General features: G+C 44.4%; 1 protein-coding gene across 1 annotated transcript in view; it reads left to right on the forward strand.

Annotated features, from left to right (window-relative positions):
• Positions 1-1,756: 1,756 nt before the first annotated feature.
• The window catches only part of LOC108673916 (voltage-dependent calcium channel subunit alpha-2/delta-2), a 29,747-nt gene continuing 14,651 nt past the window's right edge, over positions 1,757-16,852 (forward strand). The window contains exons 1-13 of the mRNA XM_047882521.1: positions 1,757-1,859; positions 3,726-3,810; positions 5,623-5,727; positions 6,159-6,594; positions 7,795-7,908; positions 8,578-8,716; positions 9,656-9,766; positions 10,257-10,356; positions 11,495-11,571; positions 13,215-13,371; positions 14,176-14,292; positions 15,723-15,809; positions 16,555-16,611. Coding sequence (XP_047738477.1) covers positions 1,813-1,859; positions 3,726-3,810; positions 5,623-5,727; positions 6,159-6,594; positions 7,795-7,908; positions 8,578-8,716; positions 9,656-9,766; positions 10,257-10,356; positions 11,495-11,571; positions 13,215-13,371; positions 14,176-14,292; positions 15,723-15,809; positions 16,555-16,611 — 1,632 coding nt within the window. The 5' untranslated portion in view covers positions 1,757-1,812. The remainder of the gene's footprint in view (positions 1,860-3,725; positions 3,811-5,622; positions 5,728-6,158; positions 6,595-7,794; positions 7,909-8,577; positions 8,717-9,655; positions 9,767-10,256; positions 10,357-11,494; positions 11,572-13,214; positions 13,372-14,175; positions 14,293-15,722; positions 15,810-16,554; positions 16,612-16,852) is intronic.

The raw sequence follows: 16,852 nt of genomic DNA on the forward strand, positions 1-16,852 counted from the left end.
GCTGTCACCATCAATGTTGTCAGGAGCTGTCACCATCAATGTTGTCACGGGCTGTCACCATCAATGTTGTCAGGAGCTGTCACCATCAATGTTGTCACGGGCTGTCGCCATCAATGTTGTGAGGAGCTGTCACCATCAATGTTGTCACGGACTGTCACCATCAATGTTGTCACGGGTTCACAATCATAATCTTATCAATCACTATTTTTCCCCAGCCAAGGCAGTTATAGCTTGCTTCATACATCACATTTATCACCTTAACCTATAGCCGTAGACCAAAGATTCTTGTCATACTTCACCCTTGGAAGATTGAAGATAAGTTTTATTAAATTTTTTCATATAACATATATATAAAATATATTAACATGCCATATAAAATGTATATAAATGCATTCCAATTCTCCACATGCGCTGTGCTCAACATTGTCCTAGCCGCATCCTGCGCCCGTATCCTGCACTGCATTTCGTCACCATTAAAATAAAAATGAATAGACTTTTTCATTATCCTCTTCAACTTAGACTGTTTTCAGTTGAACTTACGAACTTTTGTTATACGAAGCGAAATCTCGATGATTGTGATGACCAAATACGGGAGCCACTGCCAAACACGAGAAAAGAATACTACACCATTGATAAGGCAGTATTGATACGGCACTAATGGTACGACACTAGTGATACGGCACTAATCTCAACGAACTGCAACATACTTAAATACTGGCATCAACTCCCGTAGACTTTTTCTTTGTAGGAACAAGTGCCCATTGACTTGATGACAAATGCACTTTGGTTGTTAGCTCTCATCGCCCGCGAAACAACCAACATCGCCCGCACTATATCTTTACACCATCGTTATAGATTATATCTAGCGAGGCTGGCAGTGTCGTGTATAGTGAGACTGACAGTGCCGTGTATAGTGAGACTGACAGTGCCGTGTATAGTGAGACTGACAGTGCCGTGTATAGTGAGGCTGACAGTGCCGTGTATAGTGAGGCTGCCGGTGCCGTGTATAGTGAGGCTGCCAGTGCCGTGTATAGTGAGGCTGACAGTGTCGTGTATAGTGAGGCTGACAGTGCCGTGTATAGTGAAGCTGACTGTGTCGTGTATAGTGAGGCTGCCGGTGCCGTGTATAGTGAGGCTGACAGTGCCGTGTATAGTGAGGCTGACAGTGTCGTGTATAGTGAGGCTGACAGTGCCGTGTATAGTGAAGCTGACTGTGTCGTGTATAGTGAGGCTGCCGGTGCCGTGTATAGTGAGGCTGACAGTGCCGTGTATAGTGAGGCTGCCGGTGCCGTCTACAAGTCAAGTAACAATTTTGAACATGATTCGATTTGTACATAAGCGACCAAAAAATATTTTTACAGCAAGCATACATGGCTTTGATAATTAAGTCGTTATTCGATCTAAAATAGCCTCGACTGACAACACGCGCACGCTTCTGGTGCGTTTCTTCTTAAGTATGAATTTGACATTTTGTGTTTTAAGTAAAGTTTTATACAATTCAAAAATTGCTTTTTATACGCCTGTCCCTCGCTGTTTGCTATATAGATCTCTGAAGTTAATTTTCAAATTATTCAAAGTTATTATGCAAATTTCTAATGTAGTTACAGGTTACAAATTAAAAGTAAAGACAGATAAATTAACGTCTATTGTAAACTTTCCGACTGGAACTAAAATCTGTTACCTCGGCCCCGGTCCCCCTCCCCCCGGCCCCCGAGGCCCCCGTCACCATGGCTCAGTGCTCAGGCAGACACGATGGTGGGAGGTTGTGTGCTGCGTGTCTGGCGCCGAGTCCAGCCAATCGTTCTAGTATTAATGTTGTCATCGCTGCAGTCAGTAGCTGAGCAGAAGGAACTTCTCCTGTGAGTATTTGGAAGTCTGACAGTGATCCATAATCATAATTAAGTAAAATAATCTCTGAAATAGAATATTTGTAGGTAAACAATGAACATTGATCGCGTTAGTATCGACTAGCGCCATGCGTCCATCCGCGTGTCGCCGATCCTTCTTCGTGTCACGACTCGACTTTATACTAGGTTTAGTAGAAATGTTGAGGCTAGTAAATAATATAACGTAAAATACATAGGAACGGTATTTTCTTGACACTAGAGATATGTGATCCTCAAGAGTTGTGAGTGGTAAGTGGTGTAGTGCCGTCACTGTTGATATCAATAGGTCCGGAATAATCAAAAGGCGGTATTGACGTATAGTTTATACGAGGGGGCTTCAGAAATTTCATGGAATATGGACATAACTGAAAATTCTATAAAAAATGTGATGCTAATGCGCCAGAAATATCCTGTATCAATGTTTTATAACGTGTTCTCGTATGAATCCTTAAATTGATGTGTTGTATAAAAGCAAAAACCGTTCATGCAACTTGGCATCTGCCGAAATTGAGGTCAGGTCAAACATCAAATTCATGGTGAAGCTTGGATAGAAGAACAACCAAATCATTTACTCTCTGGAACAAGTTTATGGTAACAGTGCCTCAGATAAATCAGTAATCTACAAATCTATAAAGTCGTTAGTCGTTCCGGAAGCGAAAGAGATGAGACGAAAGATGACCTCTGCATAGGCAGGCCACGCACATCAGTTTGTGTGGTAAACGTCGATGTTTTATAAATGATAGGCGAATTACCACCGAATCAGTAGCATACACCCACGACACCTCTGTGGGTTTCGCAGACACATTGTCGGTGGGTAGTTTGGGACTGAGCAAGTCCTCCCCTCGATTGATCCCAATACCGTAGCTCCCAGATTAGCAGGAATTAAATGCAGCTCTTTTTATAGAGATTATGAACATGTGGGACGAGAACCCACAATTTCCTCTCACGCGGATTGTGACTGGGGATGAAACATGGCTCCACCAGTACAATCCCGAGGGAAAACTCAGTCGAAGCAGTGGCTCTTCAGGAAGAAAGTGTGGTACCGTCAGAGAAAAATCTGAGCGATCAAGAGGGTAGGTTTCTGGAATGCTCAGGGAATCTCGTTTAAGTTAATTTCCTCGAGAACAGGAAAAATATTACAGCTGTTGAGATTTTGCTGATAGGATTTGAGAACACTGCCGATAAACGGCTTGTGAAGCAGCATCGGCGCGCACTCTCCCACCACGACATAGGTAGCACTCGCGCATGGCGCTTGGTTGACAGGTGATGGGAATTTCGATTTTAATTGGAAATAATTCGGCATCCTCCTTATTAGACCGACTGAGCCCCATCCGTCACGTCTTATTATTATTTTTAAAACTAAAAAAATCGTTTAAAGCTGCCAAGTTTTCATCAAGTGATGCCGCAAAAAGAGCTGCCGAAAGATGGTTCATATCGCATTACTTTCAAATTTACGCAGATTGACTTAATGCCTAGTAACAGCGTTCACAGAAATTTATGGACCTAGTTATAGCATATGCGCGAAAATAAAATTTATGACTTCTTTACTTTTTTCAAACTGTTTTTCCACAAACTTTTTGGAGACCCTTAATACAGACTTGATGTTTTTATTAGAGATTTTAAAAGTACTAATTTATTCCTGAAAATTACAATCTTATAAATTCATCTTGACAAATAACTTTGGTTGTGTATTGGTCATCCTAATTATAAAAATCTTTATCATGTCATGTATAAGTCAAGCTTATTGCACTTATGATGATCATTTATTACTAGATGGTTCGGCACTTTATGATAATTGTAACCATTGAAGCTGAGCGGAGACTATCGTGTTTGTGGCAGCCTGGGACAGGCGGGTGCCGACATCCGTCAGTGGCTGCTGGACGAGCATGGGAGGCACACGCGCTGGCAGACGCTCTCCGACCAGGTGCCCTGAACACTGCTCTTAATCATTCACTGTATGACACCTCAATACTGCTGCTCTATATGAACCATTCACTGCATCACCCCTCAATACTGCTGCTCTATATGAACCATTCACTGCATCACACCTCAATACTGCTCTATATGAACCTTTCACTGTATGACACCTCAATACTGCTGCTCTATACGAACCATTCACTGCATCACCCCTCAATACTGCTCTATATGAACCTTTCACTGTATGACACCTCAATACTGCTGCTCTATACGNCTGCAGACTACGTACAATAAAGCAAGTAGGTAACTACCTGCAGACTACGTACAATAAAGCAAGTAGGTAACTACCTGCAGACTACGTACAATAAAGCAAGTAGGTAACTAACTACCTGCAGACTACGCAGTGCTGCAGTCTTCACTATACAAACTTTTCATTCTTACATTCATTCGTTGTTCAATAATTTCCCGTCAATTCCTCTTCCTATATTTATTGTTCTAATTAAGTGTTCCTCGAGAACGCTTCACGTTCCGCTGTCACAATCAACCTCACTTATTATATTATTGTTACCAGCAGTTATTGGCTGGGCGGTGAACCTCTTTAGCTTCGTGCTTGCTTCTACGTTGAATTCTTACTTCTTTTGAACGCGGCGATTTAGCTTATATAGTATATAATATTTAGCTTATCTAGAATCTAGTAAATATTATCTAGTAAATTTTAACTTATTTTAATATATTATTATACATCAATACTATATATATTTAATATTACTGAAATATTGTTCATATTTATTCCATGTTAACCCAATTGTTCCCGTCACCTCCCCCCCCTCTTGACAAGGTCGGTGCCCCCCAGTTTGTTTACCCCCTCCCATCCCCTCAGCCCCCCAAGGAGAACAAAATATTCCTACGCATGGCGCCGGTGCCAAGCATTGTTTGTTTGCAGCCTCTCGAGTTTGTTTGTTTGTGTACAGGCGCGTGAAGTGGAGCCTTGATGTTCGTTTGAAGGGCGCTGCCCTTCAAGCTTCCGTCGCCCTTCAAACAGTCCGTCCCTTTGGCGTCTGTTTGCTGGCTTGGTGCTGAGTTTAGCGTCTGTTTGCTGCTTGGTGTTACGTTTGGCGTCTGTTTGCTGGCTTGGTGTGGCGTTTGGCGTCTGTTTGCTGGCTTGGTGCTGCGTTTGGCGTCTGTTTGCAGGCTTGATGCTGCGTTTGGCGTCTGTTTGCTGGCTTGGTGCGGCGTTTGGCGTCTGTTTGCTGGCTTGGTGTTGCGTTTGTCGTCTGTTTGCAGGCTTGGTGTGGCGTTTGGTGTCTGTTTGCTGGCTTGGTGTTACGTTTGGCGTCTGTTTGCTGCTTGGTGCTGCGTTTGGCGTCTGTTTGCTGGCTTGGTGCTGCGTTTGTTGTCTGTTTGCTGCTTGGTGCGGCGTTTGGCGTCTGTTTGCTGGCTTGGTGTAGCGAGCTGCGTTTAGCGTCAGTTTGCTGGCTTGGTGCAGCGTTTAGCGTCTGTTTGCTGGCTTGGTGCTGCGTTTAGCGTCAGTTTGCTGGCTTGGTGCTGCGTTTGGCGTCTGTTTGCTGGCTTGGTGCTGCGTTTGGCGTCTGTTTGCTGGCTTGGCTCGGAGTAATCGCATTTTCTATAACTTTGCCACTACCTTATCACACAATATCTGCTGCTTTCAGTCCAAGTTTAAAAAGAAATACTTCGCAGTCGGTTCCATCAAATAACATTAAGATTGTATAAAAATTGCTTGACAAGGGAAAGAAAATATTCTAACAATAGACTGACAAACACAACTTGAAAAATATAAACAAAAGTTACCTGCACCCAGGGCGTGCAGGACGCTGCAGTGAACGGGGTGCTGCCGAAGCAGGAGCTGCAGGCGGCGCTGCAGAGGCTGCAGGAGCTGCTGCAGCGTCGTACAGCTGCTCTCAACGTGCGTGTCCTGCAGTTAGCGGCAGATGTTCACTTAGGATGACTTATGTTATACGTCAGGAGGATACAATTTTGTGTATTCTCCTTGTAATATTGTGTAACGGTGTCAGCTCACAGTTACACAATAGAGGTTATTGAGTAGAATATAGTAGCGCACGGACCTACACACCCCATCATCTGACCCCATCATCTGACCCCATCATCTGACCCCATCATCTGACCCCATCATCTGACCCCATCATCTGACCCCATCATCTGACCCCATCATCTGACGACCCCATCATCTGACCCCATCATCTGACGACCCCATCATCTGACGACCCCATCATCTGACCCCATCATCTGACCCCATCATCTGACCCCATCATCCTGACCCCATCATCTGACCCCATCATCCTGACCCCTAACCCTCTACACCCCGGGGTCCCGCAGGGTCTGGTCTCCAAGCTCGAGGGGTCCGCCCTCTCATACCAGTGGCGGGACGGGGCGGGTTGGCCCGACGACACGGTGTGCCCCAACAAACGGCGCTGTAGTGGGTCAAATCGACCCACTTCTGATGGAGACACCCTCGTGGAGGTGTCTCAATCACCAGGGACTCTGGCAGAGTCTGGCACGGACTCGCTGGTGTCGGATTCTGACTCAAAACGAGTCGAAAAATTCGACACAAACGAAAAAGGAAAAAACCAAGAAACTTTGAACGAAATCGGGGCTCTGGAGGAGGTCTTGCTTCGTGGGGGGGAGCCCAGTGGGGACGCTGGGGGGGAAAGTGGGGATACTGGGGGGCAAGATGGGGACGTTTTAAAGGACCTCGACCTCGGGGTTGCTCACAACTCAACCCCACCGACCCCTGACAACCTCACCAGCACTGGTGAGGATTATGGTTTCGGGTGAACAATATACGCAAGTTTGTCGCTTGAATTTACTCTTTTCTGAGCCGCTGGTTTAGAAGTAAGCAAATTTAGCCCCCAAGTATGGAGATCCTTCCATGTGTTGGAAGCTTTGAATGGGAGTATATAGAGTTAGTAAATCATGTCATTTTAACGCGCATATTAACTGCACCTGAAGTAAAATTATTGTTCATGTTACATCGTTAAACTAATTCTTACGCTAAAATAGAGTGACAGTCTGTTTCATTGAGTTATCTTAACTGTTATTAAGTTTAATAATAATTTTATTGCCTGCTTATTATTAATAAATTTGTGTTTATAACTATATTGTGAATATATTTATTTTTAAAATGAATAAAACGTGAAGAATTTCATTATATTGTCGAATAAAACATTAAGGAGGCCAGCTGCATCATCATTTAAAAACAATCAGGAAATTCAATTCATATAATGCATTTGTATCGTAAACGATATTTGTGTATGACATCAATATGGCGGCTTCTGTTGTGAAACCTTCAATAATTTCGAAGTTTTCCAGTCTGAAGAAGCGAACACTCAATATAATTCTATCATTTTTGCTAACTTTTACGTTCAAATTAATTTTATCTATCTTCATTTACCATTTATTTTGTCAACGTCGTAAAGCTGAATGAGGTAGATGCGCAAATGCTTTCCTGTTTGATATGAACTGCATGCTAATGTTAGCAGCTGGAGCAATCAGTTGACGCTAATATTAGCAGCTGGAGCAATCAGTTGACGCTAATATTAGCAGCTGGAGCAATCAGTTGACGCTAATATTAGCAGCTGGAGCAATCAGTTGACGCTAATATTCTAGTCACTGTGTATTGTGAGGCACATTTCTTCAATATTATTTGCATGCACGATATTTCATTCGTACGAACTTCGAAACAATTTAAATATTCCCGTTTATTCCTGCCCTATCAATTTTATTTACCGGCATCATTTAATTAATTGAATGACATAGACAAATTTCAATATTACAATATTAAAACTTTTATTAATTTGACAGTGTTAATATTAATATAATATTGCAATATTACAATAATAGTATACTACTACATTATTACAATATTTTTCTTTCATTGAATATTAAGACATTATTAATGATAATATTAAGAATATTATCATTAATATTTCTTTTACTGAATATTATAATGCAGAAGACGAGCACGTGATGTGCTCCCCCAGCTACTCCCCCGACCCCGTGATGGGGGGGCTCCCCACGTCCCGTGACACCTACGGGGTTCACATCCCCGTCGAGGTCTACAGGGGCTGTAAGTCTTCCTCATTATTATATTAATTTTTGTTATCATTATTATTAAATAACTCTTTGAGATTTTGAAGTTTGAAAATAGAAATAGAATTTTCGGGATTTACTTGTCGGTGATGCAAAAAAATTAGCGTATTTTCATACCAACAGAATGGTGTTTAAACCCGTTCAGACCCCGACCCCATTTTTCTTGTGCAGACCCCGACCCCATTTTACTTGTGCAGACCTCGAACCAGTTTTACTTGTGTAGACCCCGACCCCATTTTACTTGTGCAGACCCCGACCCCATTTTACTTGCACAGACCCCGACCCCATTTTTTTGTGCAGACCCCGACCCCATTTTACTCGTGCAGACCCCGACCCCATTTTACTTGTGCTGTTGTGCAGACCCCGAATCCCATTTTACTCGTGCAGACCCCGACCCCATTTTACTTGTGCAGACCCCGATCCCATTTTACTTTAGCAGACCCCGAACCAATTTTACTTGTGTTGACCCCAACCCCATTTTACTTGTGCAGACCCCGACCCCATTTTTTTGTGCAGACCCCGACCCCATTTTACTCGTGCAGACCCCGACCCCATTTCACTTGTGCAGACCCCGACCCCATTTTATTCGTGCAGACCCCGACCCCATTTTACTTGTGCAGACCCCGACCCCATTTTACTCGTGCAGACCCCGAGATCGTGAACGCGGTGCTGTGGTCTGAATGTGTGGACGAGGTCTTCAGGAGCAACGCAGCCGCAGACCCCACGATATCGTGGCAATACTTCGCTACTGCTGCGGGATACTTGCGATACTTCCCTGATACCAAGTAACTATAATACTTTCTGTGCAGTAATACCGTGTAATGGTTGATACTTGCAATACTTCCCTGACACTGAGTGCCTTGACACTTCCCTGACACTGAGTGCCTTGTTACCTTAAAGAAGAGATCAAGAATATTGTGCTCCTTTGTAAGGCATCCATGGTTGCTGACTAAGCAAGTGTTCCGCAGCAACCTGTGCTAGTTATGATTCCTGACTTCTTGCCTGGTTATTACCATCAAAACTATTTAGGCTTGTACCATCGTATACGAGGGAGATTGAAGTCTTCCTCATAATCTGGTTGGTGGAAGGCTCTCCCAGTCCAGCCATCTGGTCTCTCTTTTTTTTCTTGAGGGTCTTAAATTATACGATGGGCAAGCCGGTGGTCTATACGGCAGATATCGCTATTTGTTGTGAGGGCATATAGCATTGGCTCCCCTCCTATTGTCAATTCATCCAATTTGTTTCCTTTGTTCAATGTGGTGGAAATGACAGTTTTCTATGGTGCAATCCTACTCCCTGATCATGATACTCCAGTTCAGCTTAGGGTGGTAGAAGGAGCAATCCTTTCATTTTTAGTATCATCGTGGATGAAAAATTTCGTAGTCAAAGAATTTGTAACAAATTCTTGGATGAGCAAATCGACACTCTTCGTCTCATGTTCACATTTCTTTTGAAGTTATTTTCTGTTCCTTGCATGTGGCTTGCTCGAAGGTATGTCAACATTTTGGAAGGATGTTATGGATGGTAGGAATGGGATAAGGATGGGAGGGTCGGAAGGGATGATGGCAGACCATGGTCCAAATCACCGTCCTCGGGGATAAGGGCGATGGTCGAGGTGGGGACAAAGCGAGCGTTAGGAATTGTTTTAATCACATGGACCACATGGTCGTGGCCACATGGACCAGATGGATCACATGGACCACATGGATCATTTCGCCTCGCAGATGGCCGGTGCCCCCCGAGCTGCTGGAGGCGGATCTGTACGACGCGCGACGTCGCCCCTGGTACGGCCGGACGTCTACCCTCCCTAAGGACGTCGTCATCCTGATGGACAGGTGAGGTACGGCCGGACGTCTACCCTCCCTAAGGACGTCGTCATCCTAATGGACAGGTGAGGAACGGCTGGACGTCTACCTTCCCTAAAGACGTCGTCATCCTGATGGACAGGTGACGTCTGGTCGGACGTCCACTTTACAAAAGGACGTCTTCATCCTGATGGACAGGTGAGGTACGGCCGGACGATCGCTCTCCTTAAGGCCGTCATACTGATGGACAGGGCCTATACGTTCAAAAAAAGTTAAGAGATCGTAAGTTCATCAGCCAATCATTGACGGCCTTTCGAGCAAAATCCACCAATCATAGACAAGAAAATAGAGCGTAAGTACTTATGTTCACTTAGCCAGTTTTGAAAGTATTGCCCCAGGTGAGGTACGGTCGGACGTCTACCTTCCCAAAGGACGTCGTCATCCTGATGGGCACGTAAGGTACGGCCGCCTCTGGTACGGCCAGACGTTGCCCATGATATTAACCTCTTTAACCCCCCAGGAGCGGCAGCATGCACGGCCAGACGTTCTCCATCATGAAGTTCGCGGTCAAGACGTTCGTCAACACGCTTGGGGAGGACGACTTCCTCAACATCGCCGTGGTGAGTGTTGCGTGGTTACAGTGGGTGTTGCATGGGGACCGTGGGTGTTGCGTGGGGACCGTGGGTGTTGCGTGGGGACCGTGGGTGTTGCGTGGGGACCGTGGGTGTTGCATGGGGACCGTGAGTGTTGTATGGGGACCTTGGGTGTTGCGTGGGGACCGTGGGTGTCATGTTGGTTAGAAGGGGGTTTTTGGGTAATGTGTGATGGCTAGAGGCCACCGAGGGCTGTTTGATGGTTGTGTTGGGGTCGCAAAGCTATAGAATATCTGTGTTGTGTGTTGGGGTTATTAGTAAGAAGACATAGTATATAGTTGTGCGTGTTGCGCATCAATGCATACATCGAAATGAAGTCACGTAACTTCTCCATCCTGGTTGCCGAACAAAGTAGCAGGAGTTTTCGTTCGCATCTGCCACTTTCTAAGCCTTCTCATTCTGCTTAGCAATACGGCGTGACTCTGAGAACGATTTCTAAGTCCTATAATAACGATTTCTGTAGGTTCGGAATTAAGGATTTTGGAATCGCTGAGTACTTTTAAACGGAAACATTGACTCAATAATATTCACATTTGTTACCCTCTTCAAATTGTAAACCGATAGTTATTTTGTTCTGTTGTCGTTTTCTTGTTACTTGGGTTGTAATCTCGTTCGTTTTTATTTAGATTTTTACTGACGATTGTTTTGTATTCTTAAACTTTTTGAGCAGATGATGGAGCTGGTTCTCTGAAATGTATTCAATAAGATGTAATAAACTCACTTAACTTTTTCTTTGCTTTTGAATTCTTGGTGTTAAAAAGCATGTTGAACACTATACTTAACAGCGTGTTGAACACCTCATATTCAACAGCATGTTGAACACCGCATATTTAACAACGTGCTAAATGTCGTAAGTTTAACAGCGAGTTGAACACCATATATTCAACAGCGTATTGAACACCGTATATTCAACAGAGTGCTGAACACCGTATATTTAACTGCTTATTCAACACCGCATATTTAACAACGTGCTGAATGTCGTAAGTTTAACAGTGTGTTGAACACCGTATATTCAACAGAGTGCTGAAACCCCAAAATACGGGGGGCGTATATTTAACTGCTTATTCAACACCGTATATTTAACAGCGTGTTCAACTGCCCGCAGTTCAACAACACGGTCAGCTGGCTGTTGAACTGCACTGACGCCTCCCCCAAGGCCTCTCCAAGTTGGCTACTTAACTAGTTGGCTACTTAACTAGTTGGCTACTTAACTAGTTGACTACTTAACTAGTTGGCTACTTAACTAGTTGGCTACTTAACCAGTTGGCTACTTTACTAGTTGACTACCTAACTAGTTAACTAGTTGGCTACTTAACTAGTTGACTACTTAACTAGGTAACTAGTTGGCTACTTAACTAGTTGGCTACTTAACTAGTTGGCTACTTAACTAGTTAAGTAGTTGGCTACTTAACTAGTTTACCAGTTGACTACTTAACTAGTTAACTAGTTGACTACTTAACTAGTTTACTAGTTGGCTACTTACCTAGTTGGCTACTTAACTAGTTGACTGCTTAACTAGTTGACTACTTAACTAGTTGGCTACTTAACTAGTTGAGTACTTAACTAGTTAACTAGTTGGCTACTTAACTAGTTGGCTACCTACTTAACTATTTTACTAGTTGGCTACTTAATTAGTTGGCTACTCAACTAATTGACTACTTAACTAGTTAACTATTTGGCTACTTATCTAGTTTACTAGTTGGCTACTTAACTAGTTTGTTAGTTGGCTACTTAACTAGTTGGCTACTTAGCTAGTTTGCTAGTTGGCTACTTAACTAGTTGGCTACTTGACTAGTTGGCTACTTAACTAGTTGGCTAGTTAACTAGTTGGCTAGTTAACTAGTTGGCTAGTTAACTAGTTGGCTACTTAACTAGTTTACTTATGGGCTAATTAACTAGTTGGCTGGGGCTGTTTAAATAGTTAGCTAGTTAATACATTAATTGGCTAGTTACCTAGTGAACTGGAGCTTGTTACATAGCGAAATGAAGTTGTGTTAGTGAAGAAGACAGTTCTCGATGGTGTGGAACTACATGTACGAGATCGTATTACTATATCTTATTGTTGATAAATTATACGTGAACCTATATCTTATATTTAACTAGCAGGTTAACGATACGATAATAGCTGCGATTTAAAAATCCCAAATCCTGTTATTTGTCCATTATTCTTGTCCATTATCCTTTAATAATAATAAAGTTAATGTATGCTCATTATGGAAAGGACTTTCCAACACGCGTTTATCATGGAACAAAAGATTCCCCTTTGACTCTCGCTTAAAATTATGAAAAATTGTTATTCCGAACTTAATTTAGGAACCAAATTGACAATTTTTATCCAATACTTCCCTCCTTTACCACCAAACCTTTCATCCCTTCGCTTCAATCTTTTCATCCCTTCCCACCAATTTCTTTATCCCTTCACACCAATTCTTTTATCCCTTCACACCAATTCTTTTATCCCTTCCCACCAATTCTTTTATCCCTTCCCACCAATTCTTTTATCCCTTCCCACCAATTCTTTTATCCCTTCCTACCAATTCTTTTATCCCTTCCCACCAATTCTTTTATCCCTTCCCACCAATTCTTTTATCCCTTCCCACCAATTCTTTTATCCCTTCCCACCAATTCTTTCATCCCTTCCCACCAATTCTTTTATCCCTTCCCACCAATTCTTTTATCCCTTCCCTCCAATCCTTTCATCCCTTCCCTCCAATCCTTCCCTCCCTTTCCTCCAATATACAAACACATTCGCGTCGCCACACAAACTTGTGTTGTGATGTTAACATCACCTCACAAGTTTGTGTGGTGATGTGGATGGCATCCAGCTACACAGCTGAGCAGCTGAATAACCTGCCGCCCCCCGCCGCCCCCCAGGCGAGCACAGACAACAAGCTTCGCCTGTACCGCGCACTGGACGAGGCCGAGGACGGCGGCACCACCAACTACACCGCCGCCCTCGACTTCGCCTACAACGTCCTCCTGGTGGGGGGTGGGGGTGGTGGGGTGAGGGGGAAGTGGTATTGATGGGGTAGTGGGGATGAGCAGGATGATGGTGACACTAGTGTCCGGTATCAATTCACTTGACCTGATAGAGATTGAGGACGAGTCAACATCTGATAGACACGTGATAGATCACGCGATCAAGACCTCAGTAGTGGGCGGAAGCGAAGGTAATAAAAGGTCTCGCAACCTTAAGCAAACCCCACCCCCCCCCAGTAGCTGATTAGCACTCCGCGATGTAGCGTGTAGCTTGAGTTCTCCGACCTTACGGTCGATGCCGTAGCTTATTCCTCTGTACCGCAACTCTGTATTACCACCCCGTATACAAGATACGTTATCTGGACTGATGTGTCTTACTTATCCCTCACTACCTTAGTCAACGAACCCGATCCTCAGGTAGAGCTTAATATAATGAGTTCAATGTTCGGGCGCCACTGTCACAGGTTGTAATTTAACTACAAACTATGATATTGAACTCATTATATTAAGCTCTACCTTAATAATAATTTGCTTAAGGTTGCTAGACCTTTTATAATGTTCGCTTCCGCCCACTTCTGAGGTCTTGATCGCGTGATCTATCACGTGTCTATCAGATGTTGACTCGTCCTCAATCTCTGTCAGGTCAAGTGAATTGACACCGGACACTAGTGTGTGGTGAACAGGATGATGGTGACACTAGCGTGTGGTGAGCAGGATGATGGTGACACTAGCGTGTGGTGAGCAGGGTGATGGTGACACTAGCGTGGGGTGAGCAGGGTGATGGTGACACTAGCGTGTGGTGAGCAGGATGATGGTGAGCGGGGCAGCAACTGCCACAAGCTCATCCTGATCTTCAGCGACGGCGGCACCGACCAGGCGCAGGAAGTCATCGACAGGTGGGAACTAGTGGCACTAGTGGCACAAGTGACAGTAGTGGCACAATGGGCACTAGTGGCAGTAGTGGCACAATGGGCACTAGTCGCAGTAGTGGCACAATGGGCACTAGTGGCAGCTGGCAGTAGTGGCACAATGGGTACTAGTAGAATAGTTAAGGGTTCCTACAGGCGGTCCTAACTGAACACCTTCCCTATAAGCTAGCGTCCTATATAATCTAGTACTGGACGTCTGTCGGAGACTACCACTGCCGTGCATATAATGGACTATCATGATCCCTTCCATGGAGAACGTAGCCTATAACGCTTCTTGACTCTAACATTATCAGCCGCAAGCCCCCAGACAGATCACATCCATTGAATTAGACCAATCAGCCCACAGGAAATGAGTCGTGCACTAAATATTCAGTGCCCATACTTTCAAAAAAAGTTAAGAGATCGTAATTTCATCAGCCAATCATTGACGGCCTTTCGAGCGAAATCCACCAATCATAGACAAGAAAATAGAGCGTAAATACTTACGTTCACTTAACGAGTTTTGAAAGTGTGGCCCCTGGACGGCAGGATTCATGCAGTTCCCCTGACGAGATAAGCTGATTGGTGGCAGTCCGTTGTCCGCTGGTTACAGTTAGGGCGATGGTCAGGGAATGAAGTGATGTTTCGATGTAATGTTCGGTAAGCCCGTAATGTTTAGTAAAAAACTAATGAAGCCCGTCATGTTCAGCAAGCACGTAATGTTCAGTAAGTCCGTAATGTTCAGTAAGTCCGTAATGTTCAGTGTTAAAGTGCCGCTCTTTCCCTTATATGATTTCACTCTTACCTCAATCCCACATTCCCACCTCTCCCCCAATACCCCATCACTCCCCTCATCCCGACGCCCCTGTCCCCCGGTAACCCCAGCACTCCCCCATATCCTATCACCCCGACGCCCCTTTTCCCCGGTAACTCCAGCACTCTCCCTTACCCCCTCACCCCGTGTCTCTTATACACATCTAGATGTGTATAAGAGACAGGTCATGCAGGTGTGATGTGCACCATCATGCAGGTGTGATGTGCACCATCATGCAGGTGTGATGTGCACCACCTGATAATATTCTCACTATCACCATCATCACTATCGCTTCCATCATCACCATCACCATCATCACTATCGCTTCCATCATCACCATCACCATCATCACTATCGCTGCCATCATCACCATTACCCCCTTCATCATCACCATCACCATCATCACTATCGCTTCCATCATCACCATCACCATCATCACTATCGCTTCCATCATCACCATCACCATCATCACTATCGCTGCCATCATCACCATTACCCCCTTCATCATCACCATCACCATCATCACTATCGCTTCCATCATCACCATCACCATCATCACTATCGCTTCCATCATCATCATCACCATCATCACTATCGCTGCCATCATCACCATCACCCCCTTCATCCCCCAGGGGTACCTGCATCACCTGGCCGCCCTCCTGCCGCCCCCCGATGAGGCGCTGCTCCCCGCCACCATCACCCCCTACATCGACGTCCTGGTGGGTGCCTGGGGGGTTATAAGGGGCAGGTAATGGGGCAAATAATGGGTAAGGTAATGGGTGAAGTAGTTGGCAGGTAATGGGGGAGGTAATGGAGCAAATAATGTGGTCGGTAATTGTCAGGTAATGGGATGAGGTAATAGGGTAAATAATATGGAAGGTAATGGGTAAGGCAGTTGGCAGGTAATGGAAGGAAAATATAATATTGAACAGCAGGGGTACCAACTTTCTAATGGGCTGATGCAGGCCCAGTTTACTGCGGATGCCGCAACACTAATGGTCTAATGGGACAATGGTGTACGGGTGTGGTCCAGTCATGTAATGGGCTAATAGTTTATTGGTTCACTGATTTAATGGTCTAATTTTGTCATAATGGTCTAATGTTAGGTATAATGGCCTAAATTTTTAATGATGAAATGGTTCAATGCTTTAATGGTCTAATGTTTAAAGTTTTAATGATGCAATTTTCTAATGGTGTAATGGAGTAATGATGTAATGGTGTAATGGAGTAATGGTGTAATGGAGTAATGATGTAATGGTGTAATGGAGTAATGATGTAATGGTGTAATGGTGTAATGGAGTAATGGAGTAATGATCTAATGGTGTAATGGAGTAATGGTGTAATGGAGTAATGGTGTAATGATGTAATGGAGTAATGGTGTAATGGTGTAATGGAGTAATGATGTAATGGAGTAATGATGTAATGGTGTAATGGTGTAATGGAGTAATGGGTGCACCCCCCCAGACGGAGAGCCTGGCGCTGGCCCTCACCGCCCCCGTCTACAACCGCTCCAGCGACCTGGTCAGTGTCCAGCAGACGGTTAGTCCAGCAGACAGTTAGTCCAGCAGACAGTTAGTCCAGCAGACGGTTAGTCCAGCAGACAGTTAGTCCAGCAGACGGTTAGTCCAGCAGACAGTTAGTCCAGCAGACGGTTAGTCCAGCAGACGGTTAGTCCAGCAGACGGTTAGTCCAGCAGACAGTTAGTCCAGCAGACGGTTAGTCCAGCAGACAGTTAGTCCAGCAGACAGTTAGTCCAGCAGAC

The sequence above is a fragment of the Hyalella azteca genome, unplaced genomic scaffold, assembly GCF_000764305.2.
Source record: "Hyalella azteca isolate HAZT.00-mixed unplaced genomic scaffold, Hazt_2.0.2 contig10647, whole genome shotgun sequence".
NCBI classification, from domain to species: domain Eukaryota; kingdom Metazoa; phylum Arthropoda; class Malacostraca; order Amphipoda; family Hyalellidae; genus Hyalella; species Hyalella azteca.